The sequence below is a fragment of the Gossypium arboreum genome, chromosome 9 (genome assembly GCF_025698485.1).
Source record: "Gossypium arboreum isolate Shixiya-1 chromosome 9, ASM2569848v2, whole genome shotgun sequence".
Taxonomy (NCBI): Eukaryota; Viridiplantae; Streptophyta; class Magnoliopsida; order Malvales; family Malvaceae; genus Gossypium; species Gossypium arboreum.
The window spans coordinates 71565120-71580813 of NC_069078.1; the positions used below are offsets into that span (position 1 = coordinate 71565120).

At 37.2% G+C, this 15694-nt stretch overlaps 1 protein-coding gene across 1 annotated transcript; it reads right to left on the minus strand.

Annotated features, from left to right (window-relative positions):
* Positions 1-5176: 5176 nt before the first annotated feature.
* Positions 5177-5893, minus strand: LOC108455534 (uncharacterized). Its single transcript, XM_017754081.2, has 2 exons — positions 5578-5893; positions 5177-5439 (listed from the first exon to the last, which is right to left on the minus strand). The coding sequence occupies exons 1-2, from the start codon at positions 5891-5893 to the stop codon at positions 5177-5179; spliced, it is 579 nt and encodes a 192-aa protein (XP_017609570.2).
* Between the last annotated feature and the right edge of the window lie 9801 nt (positions 5894-15694).

A 15694-nucleotide genomic window follows, 5' to 3' on the forward strand; every position in this document is an offset into this window, starting at 1 on the left:
TACTAATTATTAATAACCAAAGACGAATGAATTTTAAAAATCATAAAGCAAATTAAAATGAATAAAACGTAAAACAAATTTTAAAATGACAAGAAAAGAATTTAAAATAAATAATGAAAAAATTAATATCAACAATGTGCAAAACAATTTAAAAATAGAGTATGTGTAAAAGAAATTTTAAAATTGGTAATATACAAGACATCAAAGAAATAATTAGTATATATATAAAAATAGATATAGTATATATATAAAAATAGATATAACAGTTTGAAATTAATAATATATATAAAATTTTAAAGTAAATAATAAAACAATTTAAAATGAATAATACATAAAGCGAGTTTAAAATAAACAATGTAGAAGAATTTTAAAATCTATATTATCTAAGTAAAATAAAAAAGATTCATATGAATAATTTTAAAATAGATAATATATATATATACATACATAAAAGTGTAAAATAAATAATATATATAAAACCTAAAGTAAATAACAATAAAACCATTTTTAAAATAAAAAATTTAACATAAGATATATAAAACCATTTTGAAAATGAATAATATATATGTCGATTTTTAAAAGTAATAAGTAAGAATCTAAAGTAAAAGAAATTTTAAAATAATAATAATAATAATAATAATAATAATAATAATAATAATAATAATAATATAAAAGCAGTTTTTAATAATGGGTATAAAAAGATTTGAAATGCTATATAGATAATAATTGAGAAAGCAGAATATATATAATATATACAAAACAATTTAAAATACATAATGTTAAAGAGAGAAAAAATTTTGAAACAAATAATAATAACACAATTTTGAATAATCAACATTTAAAACAAATTTAGATAAATAATTCATATAAGTAATCTAATGTAAGCAACCTATAAAAATATTCAAAATAACATATTAATAAAACATTTTAAAATAAATAAATGAAATAAAGGGTTCGGGACATGATTGAAAATAGATCAGAATATGATGTGTCAATTGCAAATAAAAAAAAAGAAGGCCATCGGGGACTAAATCAAAACATTCTTAGATTCGCGAGGACAAAAAGGGGTAATATCCCAAGTCCATGCGCTGCGTTTCATCCGTCCAGGCCAAGGATCAAAACAGAAATGAAATAAAATAAAATGGCGAAATTTAAAAAAAGGAAAAGTGCAAAAAATGACTAAATGGAATGACGCAGGAAAGAAAGAGGGACCATAATCGAAAATAGCCCATTTGGGCCTTAAAAACACGCGGGTTCCCCTTCAAACCGGGTCGGGCGCGCGGGTCTCCCCCCCTAAACGTCGTCGTTTTAAGGCTTGGGGGTTAACGAAACTATGCCGTTTCATCATCATTTTTTACAACCAAAACCCTTTTTTTTTTCAGCCCCCATTTAAAAAAAATCAGAAAGCTGTTTGCTTTCTCTCCCTCCCCTCTTCTCTTAGCCTTCCTCTGCTAGGATTTGAAACCCATCATCGCAGGTGGTTCATCGTGCCGAACGGATAGGAGAGCTCCGACGACGCGACCACGGGGTGGATCTGGTAAGACTCTCTTCTCCTCTTCTTTTTTTTTATTTCTTTTATGCCCACTTTCGTTTAATAGATTTGTAAACAAAAATAAAAAAGAAATCAAAAATAAATTAAAGAACGAAATGAAAACGAAGAGAATAAGATCGGAAATCAACATTTTCTTTGTGTTCTTTTGCTTTTTGATTGCTGGTGTTCATAAAAAAAACTACAAAGGGATGTTTCGGCTTTTATAACCGAATTACATAGATTAGTTTTTGTTTTTTGCTTGTTGTCTGCTATTATTTTTGTTTTTTCTTCTTTGTTTCTTGTATTTTGTGTGTTAGTTTCGTCTTGCAGGTGTCAGACGCGTGGAAGGCCGATTGTTGGTGCCCTGAGTGGTGGTGATGGCGCGCGTGATGGCCAAGGCTGAGGGGGAGTGGCGGCTGAAAACTTGGTGGCTAGGGTTTGCTGAAAATTTTAAGTAAGTGGGCTATTAGGGTTAGTTTAATGGGCTGATGAGGTTTTGATTTGGGCGTGTGTTTGGGTTATTTGGTGGTCTGTAAAAATATTTAGACTTTGTTTATTTTTGGTTTTTATTTTATAAATGGGCCAGGCCAAAATTGGCTATTACAGCTGCCCCTCTTTGCTCATTGTCGTGTAACGAGAATGGAGCAAAGACCTTAAAAAGAGCCAATTTTGCCTAGTCTTGCCGAATATTGGCTTCTTGGTACTTCTTTTCTTCCAATAGCTCGTTCCATCCCACTACATCTTTAGGGGTATAGGAAATAGTGCTACGATTTGTTCCAATGCAATTCCAGGGAGAAGAGATTTGTAGCTTCGACTTACTTTGCTGGAACTTCAAAGAGATAAGACTTGGTAATTTCAACCTCACTGCATCTTCAGGGAGATGAGGTTTGTGACTTCAATCTGCTCCACTGCAACTTCAGGGAGATAAGATTCACCATGGTAACTTGATCCGACCTACTGCAACTTCAGAGGTATAGGATTTATAGCCTTAATCTGCTCTACTACAACTTCAGAGAGATAAGATTTGCTATCTTCAGTCTATTCCACTCTAACTTCAGGGAGATAAGGCTTGGTAATTTCAAACTGCTCCACTGTATCTTCAGGGAGATAATGTTAATGGCTTTAATCTGCTATACTGCAACTTCAAAGAGATAATATTTGCCATGGTAGATTTGATCTGACCCACTGTAACTTCAGAGGTATAGGACTTATAGCCTTAATCTGCTCTACTGCAACTTCAGAGAGATAAGATTTGCTATCTTCAGTCTATTCCATTACAATTTCAGGGAAATAAGACTTGTATTTTTAACCTACTCCACCGTAACTTCAGGGAGATAAGGTTTGCCATTCTTCAATCTATTCCGCTGCCACTTTAGGGAGATGAGATCTGTAACTTCAATCTACTCCTCTATAACTTCAAGGAGATAAGATTTGCGACTTCAATATGCTCCATTGCAACTTCAGGGAGACAAGATTCACCATGGAGAATCCAATCGGTCCCACTACATCCTCAGGGGCACAGGATTTTGATTTCTTTGGTCCATTACACCATTCTTTGGAGAACGTGACTTGTTGAATCTATTTCATGTGCTTATTTATGCCAAATGATTAGGATGTCATTAATAGAGTGACTCAGATGCTCCTAGCTAGATGTGTATGAATGATGTTTGTATGAATGCAAAATGACATTTTTTAATGCTTAATTTGTTATTACTTGTCGTTCATCGAGGCTTTATCATTAATGTATTACCCTATCTTTTCTCCAGCCGGTATCTTTGGTAGAAAACTTGAAGAAATAATCACAATTTGGGCTATTCTTTCCCCAACGTTTCCAACCTTTGAATGTAGGGTGATTCAAACTAATTAGTCCCATTTCAGGTCTTTGTATCATTTAGAAGCATTTCAGAGTAATCTGCAGAACTCTTTTTTTGAATATTGTTAGTCCATTAATCATCATTTCAATGAAAAACGCTTGAAAAAGATTATCGCATTAGACAAAATGGAATTTTATTGAGAGCAAAGCTCAAAATGAATAGGGTAAACAAGATAGTAAATTTGCTAAGATACAAAATGAAAACTAAAAAATTAATCAAGATAGCACATTCTGCCAAAAATACAAAATGAATAAGATAAGAATAAGTGCTCCAGATATCGCAGCATGAGCTTTGTTGCACAAATCTTCTCGAGGACCCTTTGAACTTGATGTGTGTTTAGAAAACCTAAAGAACCTTTTTTTTTATGCCCCAAGATGTAACATCCCTTCTTTTGTTAATTCAGAGAAGACGATACTACTAGATGCCTCACTTCGATTTGAATTTCCCATTCCTGGGTTTTCAATTCAAAACCCCTTTGGTCTCAAGGCGCCCTTTTACAGGTTTTCGCCTTGGCCTCTCCGTTTCTTTTTTTTTAGGTAAAGTACCTTTTGACCGAATCTGAATTCACGGGATTAGGCAGGCTTTTACCATTCATCTCGGTCAAAATCAGAGCTCCTCCAGAGAAAGCCTTCTTTACCATATAAGGTCCCTCCCAATTAGGCATCCATTTTCCTCTGAAGTCCTTTTGTATGAGGAGGATCTTTTTCAAAACAAGGTCTCCTTCATGGAATTCTCTACGGTGAACCTTCTTATTATAAGCCCGTATCATTCTCTTTTGATACATTTGACCATGATGGATAGCCTTTAGTCTCTTTTCTTCAATTAAGTTCAACTGGTCGTATCGAGACTGGATCTATTTTGCTTCATCTAACTTTAGTTTTGACAGCACACTTAGAGAGGGAATCTCGACATCAATAGGCAGAACCGCCTCCATTTCATAAACTAAAGAAAAAGGCGTTGCCCCGGTAGAGGTTCTGACTGACGTCCGGTAGGCATAAAGGGCAAATGGTAATTTCTCGTGCCAATCTTTATAGGTCTCAGTCATTTTTCCTATGATCTTCTTGATGTTCTTGTTGGCTGCTTCCACCGCACCATTCATCTTTGGGCGATATGGTGACGAATTATAGTGTCTGATCCTGAATTGGCTACAGACCTCTGCTATTGTGCTGTTGTTCAAGTTCAGTGCATTGTCTGATATGATCCTCTCAGGCATCCTATATCGACATATGATTTCTTTCTTTAAGAACTTACTGACTGCTGACTTTGTGACATTAGCATAAGAGGTGGCCTCTACCCATTTGGTGAAATAATCTATGACGACAAAGATGAACCGATGTCCATTAAATGCCTTCGGTGAGATTGGCCCAATGACATCTATGCCCCACATAGAGAAAGACCATGGAGAAGTCATAACATGAAGGGGTGAAGGAGGTACATGAATTTTATCTCTATAAATTTAGCATTTATGGCACTTCTTGGCATAGTTAACGTAATCTCCTTCCATAGTGGACCAATAATATCCGAATCTCATGATCTGTCTCGTCATGGTGAAACCATTGGCATGTGTTCCGCAGACACCCTCTTGAACCTCTTCCAGGATTTGCTTAGCTTCAACAGCGTCTACACATCTTAGGAGTACCTGATCCTTCCTTCTTTTGTATAGGATCTCTCCATCCAAGACATAGTCACTAACCAGCCTTCTTAATATCCTTTTATCATTCTCAGTCGCTTGGTTTGGGTATTCACGACTCTTCACATATCGTAAAATATCCTAATACCAAGGATGATTATCTTTCTCTTCTTCTTCTTCGATGTTGCAGCAATGAGCCGGAGCCTCGTAAATACTCATTTGGATAGGCTTCACATCCTCTTGTTTATTTACTTTGATCATAGAAGCTAAGGTTGCCAAGGCATTAGCCATCTGGTTTTCATCTCGTGGAAGGTAGCAGAAAGTGATATCGTTAAACTTCTCGATTAACTCAAGAACCAGCCTTCGGTAATTGATCAACTTAGGGTCTCTTGTCTCCCATTCACCTTTAAGCTGATAGATCACTAGTGCAGAATCCCCATATACTTCCAGCACTTTAATCTTACGTTCTATGGCTGCACGAATTCCCATGATACATGCTTCGTAATAGGCCATATTGTTTGTGCAATTAAAATCCAATTTACTGGTACAAGGATAATAATATCTGTTTAGGGATACCAAAACTGCCCCGATTCTATTCCCCACAGCATTGGAAGCTCCGTCAAAATTCAGCTTCCAAGGGTGTCCTTCTTGGGAGTCTTCTTCCATGGTTGCAACGTACATTAGATCCTCATTCGGGAAATCAAAGCTTAGTGGCTCATAATCTTCTGGAGCTCTACTGGCCAGAAAATCTGCTATTGCACTCCCCTTTACAGCCTTTTGGTTCACGTAGACTATGTCAAACTCAAAAAGTAAAATTTGCCAATGAGCCATTCTTCCGTTCAAAGCATTTGACTCCATCATGTACTTCAAAGGATCTAGTTTTGAGATGAGCCAAGTTGTGTGGTACAACATGTATTGTCTTAGTCTTCGGGTTATCCAAATCAAAACACAACACAACTTCTCAATCGACGAATACCTTGTCTCACATTCGGTGAATTTCTTGCTGAGATAGTATATCGCTTTTTCTTTTCTTCCTGACTCGTCATGTTGGCCTAGCACGCATTCCATGGAGTTTTCGAACACTGCCAAGTACAGCATCAGTGGTTTATCCGGGCAAGGTGGCATCAGTACTGGGGCATTGGACAGATAATGTTTGACCTTATCAAAAGTCTTTTGGCACTCCTCATCCCAAACACCTGGGTTATGCTTCCTAAGAAGACGGAATATCGAGTCACATTTCTCCATTAATTGCGAGATGAAATAAGCGATGTAATTTAGTCTTCCTAGGAAACCTCGAACTTCTTTTTGAGTGCGTGGCAGGGGTAATCTTCCTAGGAAACCTCGAACTTCTTTTTGAGTGCGTGGCAGGGGTAATTCTTGTATAGCCTTGACTTTATCTGGGTCGATCTCGATCCTCTTTTCGCTAACTACGAATCCCAACAACTTTCCTGACCTGGCCTCGAAGGTACATTTTGCGGGATTGAGCTTTAGTTGGAACTTCTTTAACCTTAAGAATAGTTTCCTTAGGACTTGCACATGCTCTTTCTCAGTTTTGGATTTTTCAATCATATCGTCGACGTAAATTTCGATCTCCTTGTGCATCATATCATGGAACAAAGTTACCATGGCTCTTTGATATGTTGCTCCTGCGTTTTTTAGTCCGAATGGCATCACCTTATAATAAAACGTCCCCCACATGGTTACAAATGTGGTCTTTTCCATGTCTTCGGGATGCATCTTTATCTGGTTGTACCCCGAGAAGTCGTCCATAAAGGAGAAAAGTGAGTAACCTACTGTGTTATCCACTAACGTATCAATGTGAGGCAGCGGGAAGTTGTTTTTTGGGCTGGCTTTGTTCAAATCTCGATGGTCCACGCACATTCATACCTTTCTATCTTTCTTAAGAACCGGGACTATATTGGCTACCCATTTTAAGTATTTGACCACTTGTAAGAAACCGGTGTCGAATTACTTTTTGACCTCTTCTTTTATCTTTAACAAAACATCGGGTCTCATCCTTCGGAGTTTCTGTTGAATTGGCTTACACTCCTCCTTTATGGGGAGTCAGTGTACCACGATATCAGTGTTCAAACCGGGCATGTCTTGATATGACCATGCGAAGACATCCTTGGATTCTCAGAGTAATTTGATAAGGTCTCGCTTTGTTTTTACAGTGATACTAGCTCCAATCTTCACCTCTTTTCCTTCTCCTAAGCTAATAACTTCCACCGACTCTTTGTGAGGTAGGATTTGTTTCTGCTCTTGTTCTACCATCCTTAACAAATCAGGAGATAGGTTACAATTTCGATCATCTTCAAAATCCTCAGTGTCTTCCATACATAAATCTTGCTCGAAAGGAGTCTCTGAGTTAGTGGCAAAGTTGCTCATATCATTGATATCTGGAGACCTGTTATGGATGAAGAAAAAAATCCAAAGAACAAAAGAATATAAGAATATTTTATTTGTGTGGTATGGTTATGAATGAAGTAGAAAGAATAAAAGAATATTTGCTCAAGATGATACGTAAAAATGCATTTTTTATTGAAATAACGATATTTGGACATATGCCTATTTCATAAAAGGATTCTTATTGCCCCTAGGCTTAGAGCAATAAGCTTGTTTTGAATATTACTCTGAGTTAATTCTAAAAGTTATAGGGATCTTCTGTTCGGGGTAAATAGTTCCTCCCGATACAAATGTTCTGGATAAATAAGGAAAGATCATTGGTTCCCACTTGAGCTCCTCACCGCGCAGATGTGCTCTTCTTCTCTCTTGCTTTTTCTCCAGCTCTTTCTTCTTTTGTTTCACATCTGGCTTAAATCCTAAACCAAAGCGGTCTCCTTTTTCCCTTAGCATTGGTACCTCGCTCCTTCCTTGGAGGCACCTTCCAAGTCCTCTTACTGGCAGGGCTCATTTGCCGACCGTTAATCGCAGGCCCATCCTCGTAATTTTAGATATTTTGGGCATTGGGATCTTGTTCCCTTCGACAATGAATGTAGCATTGATGAATTCTAGCGATCGAAAGGAATATTCTATCGCCTCATCGTCCGCACCTATGTACGACGCGTTACTGGTAATAGATGCAATGATGTCTTCTTTCACGTTTATCGTTACCAATCTACCCTTAGTCACCAACTTCAATTTTTAGTGTAATGATAACCGTACTACTCCCGCTGAGTGGATCCACGGCCTCTCCAACAGGCAATTGTATGATGGCTTGATGTCCATTACCAAGAAGTCCACCTCGTATGTATTTGGGCCAAGAGAGGTATCTCGATTCTTCCCATCACTTTTCTTTCAGTACCGTCGAATGCTCTTACGACGTTTTGATATGGCTTCATGTGGGAGCTATCCACTGGTAACCTATTTAGCGTGGACAAGGGCAGGACATTCAACACTGATCCATTATCAATCAGTACCCTCGACAACGTGTATCCCTTGCAGCGAATGGTGATGTGCAGGGCCTTTGTAGATTCCATGCCTCTCGGTGGTATTTCATCATCATTAAAGAAAATAAAATTATTCGCACTGATGTTATTGACCAGACGATCTAGCTTGTTGACAGAGATATCATCCGCAACATATGTTTCATTTAAAACTTTCATCAATGCACTGCGGTGAGTCTCTGAGCTCAAGAGCAAAGCTAGTATAGATATGCGAGCTGGCTATTTATGCAATTGCTCCACAACGCTGTACTCGCTGTGCTTCAGGAATTTTAAGAATTTCTTAGCCTCTTTTTCCGTTATAGGCTCATTGACGGGTGATTCAGGTCTGATCGTCTTCTCCTTTCTTTGTTCAACAACCACAGATTTTCCTTTAACTGATTCTACTTTTATATTCGGGGTATAACGCCTTCCACTTCGTGTATAGAAACCTTCGTCTTGACCTTCCTCCGAAGTGCCAATCGGGTTCTCCTTTCTCGGGATTGTCACGTTGCAGTCATAATTTCAAAGAACCCTTTTGCTATCTTTATAAGGGAAAGCAACGGGCTTTTGGATTATGACCTTTTTAATGCAATTGGTACTCCGACTTCATTGATTCTTGGTCGTGATATGATTACCACTAGGTGACTGACCCCATGGACTTTGTTGGTTGGCCCTTGCTTCGACGTGCACATGTTTTCTCCCTTCGGGCCCTTAGTATACTCAAAGAATTCAATCTCTTTATTTTCTATCAATCTCTATACCAGAGCCATGAATTCATTACACTTTTGGATCTTATGCCCTTCCTCGTCGTGAAAATCACAGTAGTAGTTTGCTCCTTCGGGCTTCTCCTCTAAATCTTATGTAAGTAAACCTTCTTCCACCATTTTCTTCCAAACCCATCTTAACGGAGTCTTTACCTCTAATACATCTATCTTGGTTCTCCTCCCTCCATTTTCAACTATCGCGTTTACCCCTTCGTCTGAATGATTGGGTAACGAATTTCTCGCCATATTGGGTCCTATAGGATCATCGAACTTCACAATGCCCATCTTTATGAACCTTTGGACTAATTTCTTAAAGGCCGTGCAATTCTCAATTGTGTGCCCCGAGATTCTTACATGGTATTCGCATTGAGCATTTGCGTCATACCACTTAGGGAATAGAGGTTGCATGGGTTTCAAGTAAAATGGAGACACCACATACGCATCGAACAAATTCTGGTAAAGCTCCCTATACGTCATTGGGATTGGTATGAACTGGACTCTTTCCGCGTTAGACCTTGGGTTGGAATCTTGTCTTGCGGAGCCCTGATGGCTAGTAGTCACTGCCCTCGGCTGGCTTACCGTGACTGGCTTGGCATATGCTAGCATTGTTCACCTCATTTTCTTTCCTTCTAAGAGCTGATCTCTTGGCACTCTCTCCCGCTTCAATTTTCCCACATCTTATCGTGTTTTCTATCATCTCCCAGACATCACTATGTCCGAGAAGCTCTTAGTAGCGCTTCCCAATATGTAGTTAATGAATGGTGCCTTCAGGGTATTAATAAAAAGCATGGTCGTTTCCTCCTCCAATAGGGGTGGTTGGACTTGCATCGCTATTTCCCTTCATCGTTGGGTATACTGCTTAAAGCTCTCACTTGGCTTCTTTTCCATGTTTTGTAATGTAAGTCTGTCGGGTGCTATGTCTATCACGTGACCGTATTGTCTCATGAAGGCTTGAGCCAAGTCCTTCCATGAACTAATTTGGGTACAGCTGAGCTGGTTATACCACTTGGTCGCGGATCCGATCAGACTGTCTTGGAAACAGTGGATCAACAGCTGATCATTGTTAGCATACCCTGTCATCCTTCGACAGAACATTGTAATATGAGCTTCAGGACAGCTCGTCCCATTTTACTTTTCAAACTCCGGGGTTTTAAATTTTAGTGAGAGCACCAGATCTGGGACCAAGCTTAAGTCCTTAGCATCGATCCCGCCACGGTAATTGGCAGTCTCCATTGCTTTGAGCTTTTCTTCAAGCCATTTACACTGATCATCGAGTTGTTTTGCCAGGTCTACTTTTCTTTTCTCTATTTCTGCCGCGTCATTAAGGTCCGGGACAAATGGATTAGTTGGATTATCTCCGGGATTAGAGCCCGAACCTATAGGAATATTCATTGGTGTGAGGCATTGGCCTGGTATTGCTGGAGCCTAATAGTGACAGGTACCGTTCTTGGGTGCACCTCCGGTTGTAGTTGAGTGTTTACCGGAGCAAAGCTTGAAGGAGAGATAGGGTCTTTATTATCGTTCCCCATAGTGCTATTCCCTTTTTCGCGTTCTCTAGCCAACAACTGCGCCAACTAGCCTATCATATTATTTTGGGATTCGTCCATTTTTTCCCTCATATCTTGTTGTATTTTAGCCAGTTGCTCTTGCATCTGCGCTTGTAATTGCTCTTGCATTTCCCTTTGCATTTGTTCTATCCTTTCTAATCTCTGATCCATTGCTTTGGTTTTACGGCGGGTATTGTAGCTGTGTTCGGTTGGTTGATTCTTGTTGGTTTCCAGATTAACTGAAATAATTGTATTTAATCAGGGTCTTTTCGTGCAATATGATGCATATGATGAAATGTAATAAAAATGAATGAAGGCAAAAAGAGGCGTTGACTCTAATTCAATTTCATTAGAAGAATTTTACTAGAAGAAAAATTTCTTTACATAAAATGGATGATTACATATACGACTTTGCCCTAATGCCCAAAGCCTTAACTTTCCTAAGAAGCCAAGCTAAGTTTCAACCTCGATCTGATTCTGACTCGTACTTTAAGCTCAATACATCAGCTTGAACTGCCAAGGTTTGCAAGTGATCGGCTACCTTCCGAACCTGAGCCACAGCTTCGCCTATGACATAGTCTCTATCTCTAATCTGGTCTTAAGAGCGGTGAAGCTGTTCCTTGAAATGGTCATTGTTTGCCTCAAGAAGTTTTACTCGAATTTTGTTATCTCGTAGCACAGTCTCGAGTTTCTTTACTTTCCCTTTCAACTCTTCGATCCTGCTCAGACTAGCCTTTAGCTTAATTACCGAATTACGGCTACGATGTTGATGTAGTGATCTTTTCAATTTAACCTCCCGAGCTCGTAACTTCTCCTTTTCGTTTTGGCTTTCTAAAAAACTCTTTTTCAGAGTGTCCTCTCGTACTAGGGCATCTTGAAACCTTTTCTCCCAATGGTTAGCTCTAGTCTTTTCCTCTTTAACCTCTTGACGCCATTGCTCCGCCATTTTACCTAAACCAGTAGTTCTTATCGACATACGCAGCTTCTTGTAATCGGTTTTCAGACTATCCAAATCTTCCTCGACCTTGTTCTTTCCTTTCCTTAACTTCTCAGCCTCTAGCTTGTGGATATCGACGTCTAATCCCAACTTTATTTTCTCTTTTTCTAGCTACTCTAACTTCTTCCCCAACTTCGAGTTCCTTTTCTTAAAGTCCTATTTAATGATCTCTAACTCGAATGGGATGACCCGTAAATGCTCCTCTATCGGTCGAGTGTTCCCTTGATTCGGCCTAGGAATGTTATCATTGACTCTCCTACCCCACCACCATTCATATTCGGGGGTCGTTATTGGGCCTATGTTGAATCCTTTCATTCTTCGAATTTGGTTCCAAGCATCTGATATCTCACAAACCCTCCTCTTATAATTGTTGTCTTTATAGGGGAACTCATATTGTGCCAACCTTTGTGTCACCGGTATAAACTGCCTTGATCGATACTGCCTTAACACAAGCAGTTGAGCGTATCTAACAGCTCCCCATATTTCAGCTAGAGGGACCCACTCAAAATCATCGTACCTATATAAGATCTCGTCAGGGGTCAACCACGGAGCCCTCCATTCAGCATCTTCGGCCCGTAAATTCTGGAGAATAGTTATCCATTTCTTTTCTGAGATGTCGTCTCGCCTCGATGTGGCCACTAATTCTCTTAATGGGGAATAGTCCTTAGAGAAAACCCGATAGAAGACCTTCTCCACCTTTCAAAAATGGCTATGGAACCAAGCTAAAAGAAGCTGTGTACAACCAATAAATCTTCCCTCGCCTGCTTTCCAACATGCGTTCAAGGATCTGAAAGTTTCTGCTAGGATTGCCGGGACGGGTTTGGTACCTTTATCAAGTCGATCGAATATATTTGAGACGGCTTCATCTATGTGTCCGAGTGCATTAGGAAAGATGACCAAACTGTAGAGGCTTAAGGCAAAAACATCAACCTTTTTCTTCGAATCCGGGTGTGCAAGGATCAAGTCCCTCAAATTCCTCCAAGGAATACACTTACTATCCCCTTTTTACTTGATGCGGGTTGCAACCCATTGCTCGCTCATCCCCGTGATATTCATCAATTTCTTCAAAAAGGGAGGGACGTTGATAGGTTTTGAATAGGCCCTATCGACCTGAATCTTTGGCCAATTAAGTAACGCCATGTATTCCTCCACAGTAGGTACTATATCGACTCTTCCGAAGGTGAAGCAACTGTAAGCGGGGTTCCAAAACTACGCGAGGGCACGAAACAAGTACTTGTCCACCTTTACATTGAGCAAATAGGGTAGGTTGCCATAGTTACAATAAAAGAGTTGCTTGACCTCGCTATTCCAACTATTCCATATATCCCTTAACTCTTGCAGGTCGTTCTGAGTCGCACTGATGTGAGTGAAATCTCACAACTCCGATTCATATCCCTCGGTCAAACTATCTCCTTTCTTTTGTTGCGTTCTCTCGGACCACACTCGGACGGCCGCATTATCCTCCACTCTATCAAGAAATCCTTTTTCCATGCTAAACTCTCCTATCTAGTAACCGAACGTGAATCAACACCCTTTTATGATGAGATGCCATGCGATAACAACAAAATACAACAAGTCAGTATTATATACAAAGAATATAATTCAAAATAAATAAGGAATAATTAAGCACCTAATTGGGTAACCACTAGGGTTTGGTGTGGTTCTACCTAGGGTAGGCTCTTAGGGCTCATTACATGTGGTTCGGTTCTAAAGTAAAGGTACTTGAACCAGCAGATTCCTCGATCCTCACCCATTATAGGCTCATACGGACTGAGTTCAATCCAGGGGAATTCATTTCCCTACGGCTATACGGAGATGAAAACCTCACGAAGACGTAGGTACGGATGTATCCTGAAAGTGATCCACTATCCTATACTGAGGTGAAGACCTTACGAAGGAGTTGTTTCTCACTCCCACTTAAAGGGGTAAAATTGACCAACAACGCAATATGATGTGCAAAAGTATAGTTAAAAGAGTCGAACAAAAAGCCAATCGTATAAAGAGAAAGAGACCACATAGAGGAAATGCAATGAAATGATACAATGAAATGATCGTAAGTTTAAAATAGATTTTCAAATTTCGACAAAGAACAAAAAATGATCAAATTTATGGCTCAACTTTCAAAAACAGTCCCCAGTGGAGTCGCCAAGCTGTCGAAACCATTTTTTCGAAAGCGGGAATTGACTTTGTTTGAAAATAAAAATAAAAACAAGAGTCGCCACCGATCTTTATTTGGTGTGATCGGATCACCTTTGTTTTAATAAAACAATTTTAGTTTACTAAAACGGCATTTTGGTCTACAAAATTCAAGAGAACAAGTTCAGGAGTCGGTTGCCCAAAAATTAGTACCGAATTGATTAGTTAGTGTCTTAATGTCGAAAATTAAAAATCGGGAATGAGTTTGAAATATGATCATTTCTATTAGCATCGATTTTTTAAATGTTTGCATTAGCTCAAAACAATTACTAAAGATTTCCTTATCTCAAGAAATCGAAGTATCACATCCCGTAAGTTAATACACAATACCATGAATTCCCGAGCGCAAGGTCGTCTTTAATTTTAATTGGAATTCCGTTTATTTAAAAAAATCAAAAGGATATTTAGCTATTTTAGAATCAACGAGAGAACCGAAACCCCGTAAGTTAGGGCACAATTCTTCGATGTTCCGAAACACGAAACATTGCCTTATTTTGAAATTTTCTTTTTGAGATATAGCGAATATGAAACTTAACAACGTATGTTATTTGTTTAAGTTAAAATAAAGCGATTTATTGGATAAATGTATTGGGTTTAATTCATGAGGCGATGATATGAAATAAAATAGCAATGAGCACGAGACAAATATATATGGATACAACATTACACGAATGAATAACAATAATGCAACAATATGAAATAAACAATTAAAATACACAATGAAAATGATCACACAACATACATTATTTAAATACTAATTATTAATAATCAAAGACGAATGAATTTAAAAAATCATAAAGCAAATTAAAATGAATAAAACGTAAAACAAATTTTAAAATGACAAGAAAAGAATTTAAAATAAATAATGAAAAAAATTTTAATTTCAACAATGAGCAAAAACAATTTAAAATAGAGTATGTGTAAAAGAAATTTTAAAATTGGTAATATACAAGACATCAAAGAAATAAGTAGTATATATATAAAAATAGATATAACAGTTTGAAATTAATAATATATATAAAATTTTAAAGTAAATAATAAAACAATTTAAAATGAATAATTCATAAAGCGAGTTTAAAATAAACAATATAGAAGAATTTTAAAATCTATATTATACGAAGCAAAATAAAAAAGATTCATATGAATAATTTTAAAATAGATAATATATATATATATATATATATATAAGTGTAAAATAAATAATATATATAAAACCTAAAGTAAATAACAATAAAACTATTTTTAAAATAAAAAAATTTAACATAAGATATATAAAACCATTTTGAAAATGAATAATATATATGTCGATTTTTAAAAGTAATAAGTAAGAATCTAAAGTAAAAGAGATTTTAAAATAATAATAATAATAATAATAATAATAATAATAATAATAATAATAATAATAATAATAATATACAAAACAGTTTTTTAATAATGGGTATAAAAGATTTGAAATGCTATATAGATAATATGTGAGAAAGCGAATATATATAATATGTACAAAACAATTTAGAAAACATAATGTTAAAGAGAGAAAAAAATTGAAACAAATAATAATAATACAATTTTGAATAATCAACATTTAAAACAAATTTAGATAAATAATTCATATAAGTAATCTAATGTAAGCAGCCTATAAAAATTTTCAAAATAACATATTAATAAAACATTTTAAAATAAATAAATGAAATAAAGGGTTTAGGACATGATTGAAAATGGATCAGAATATG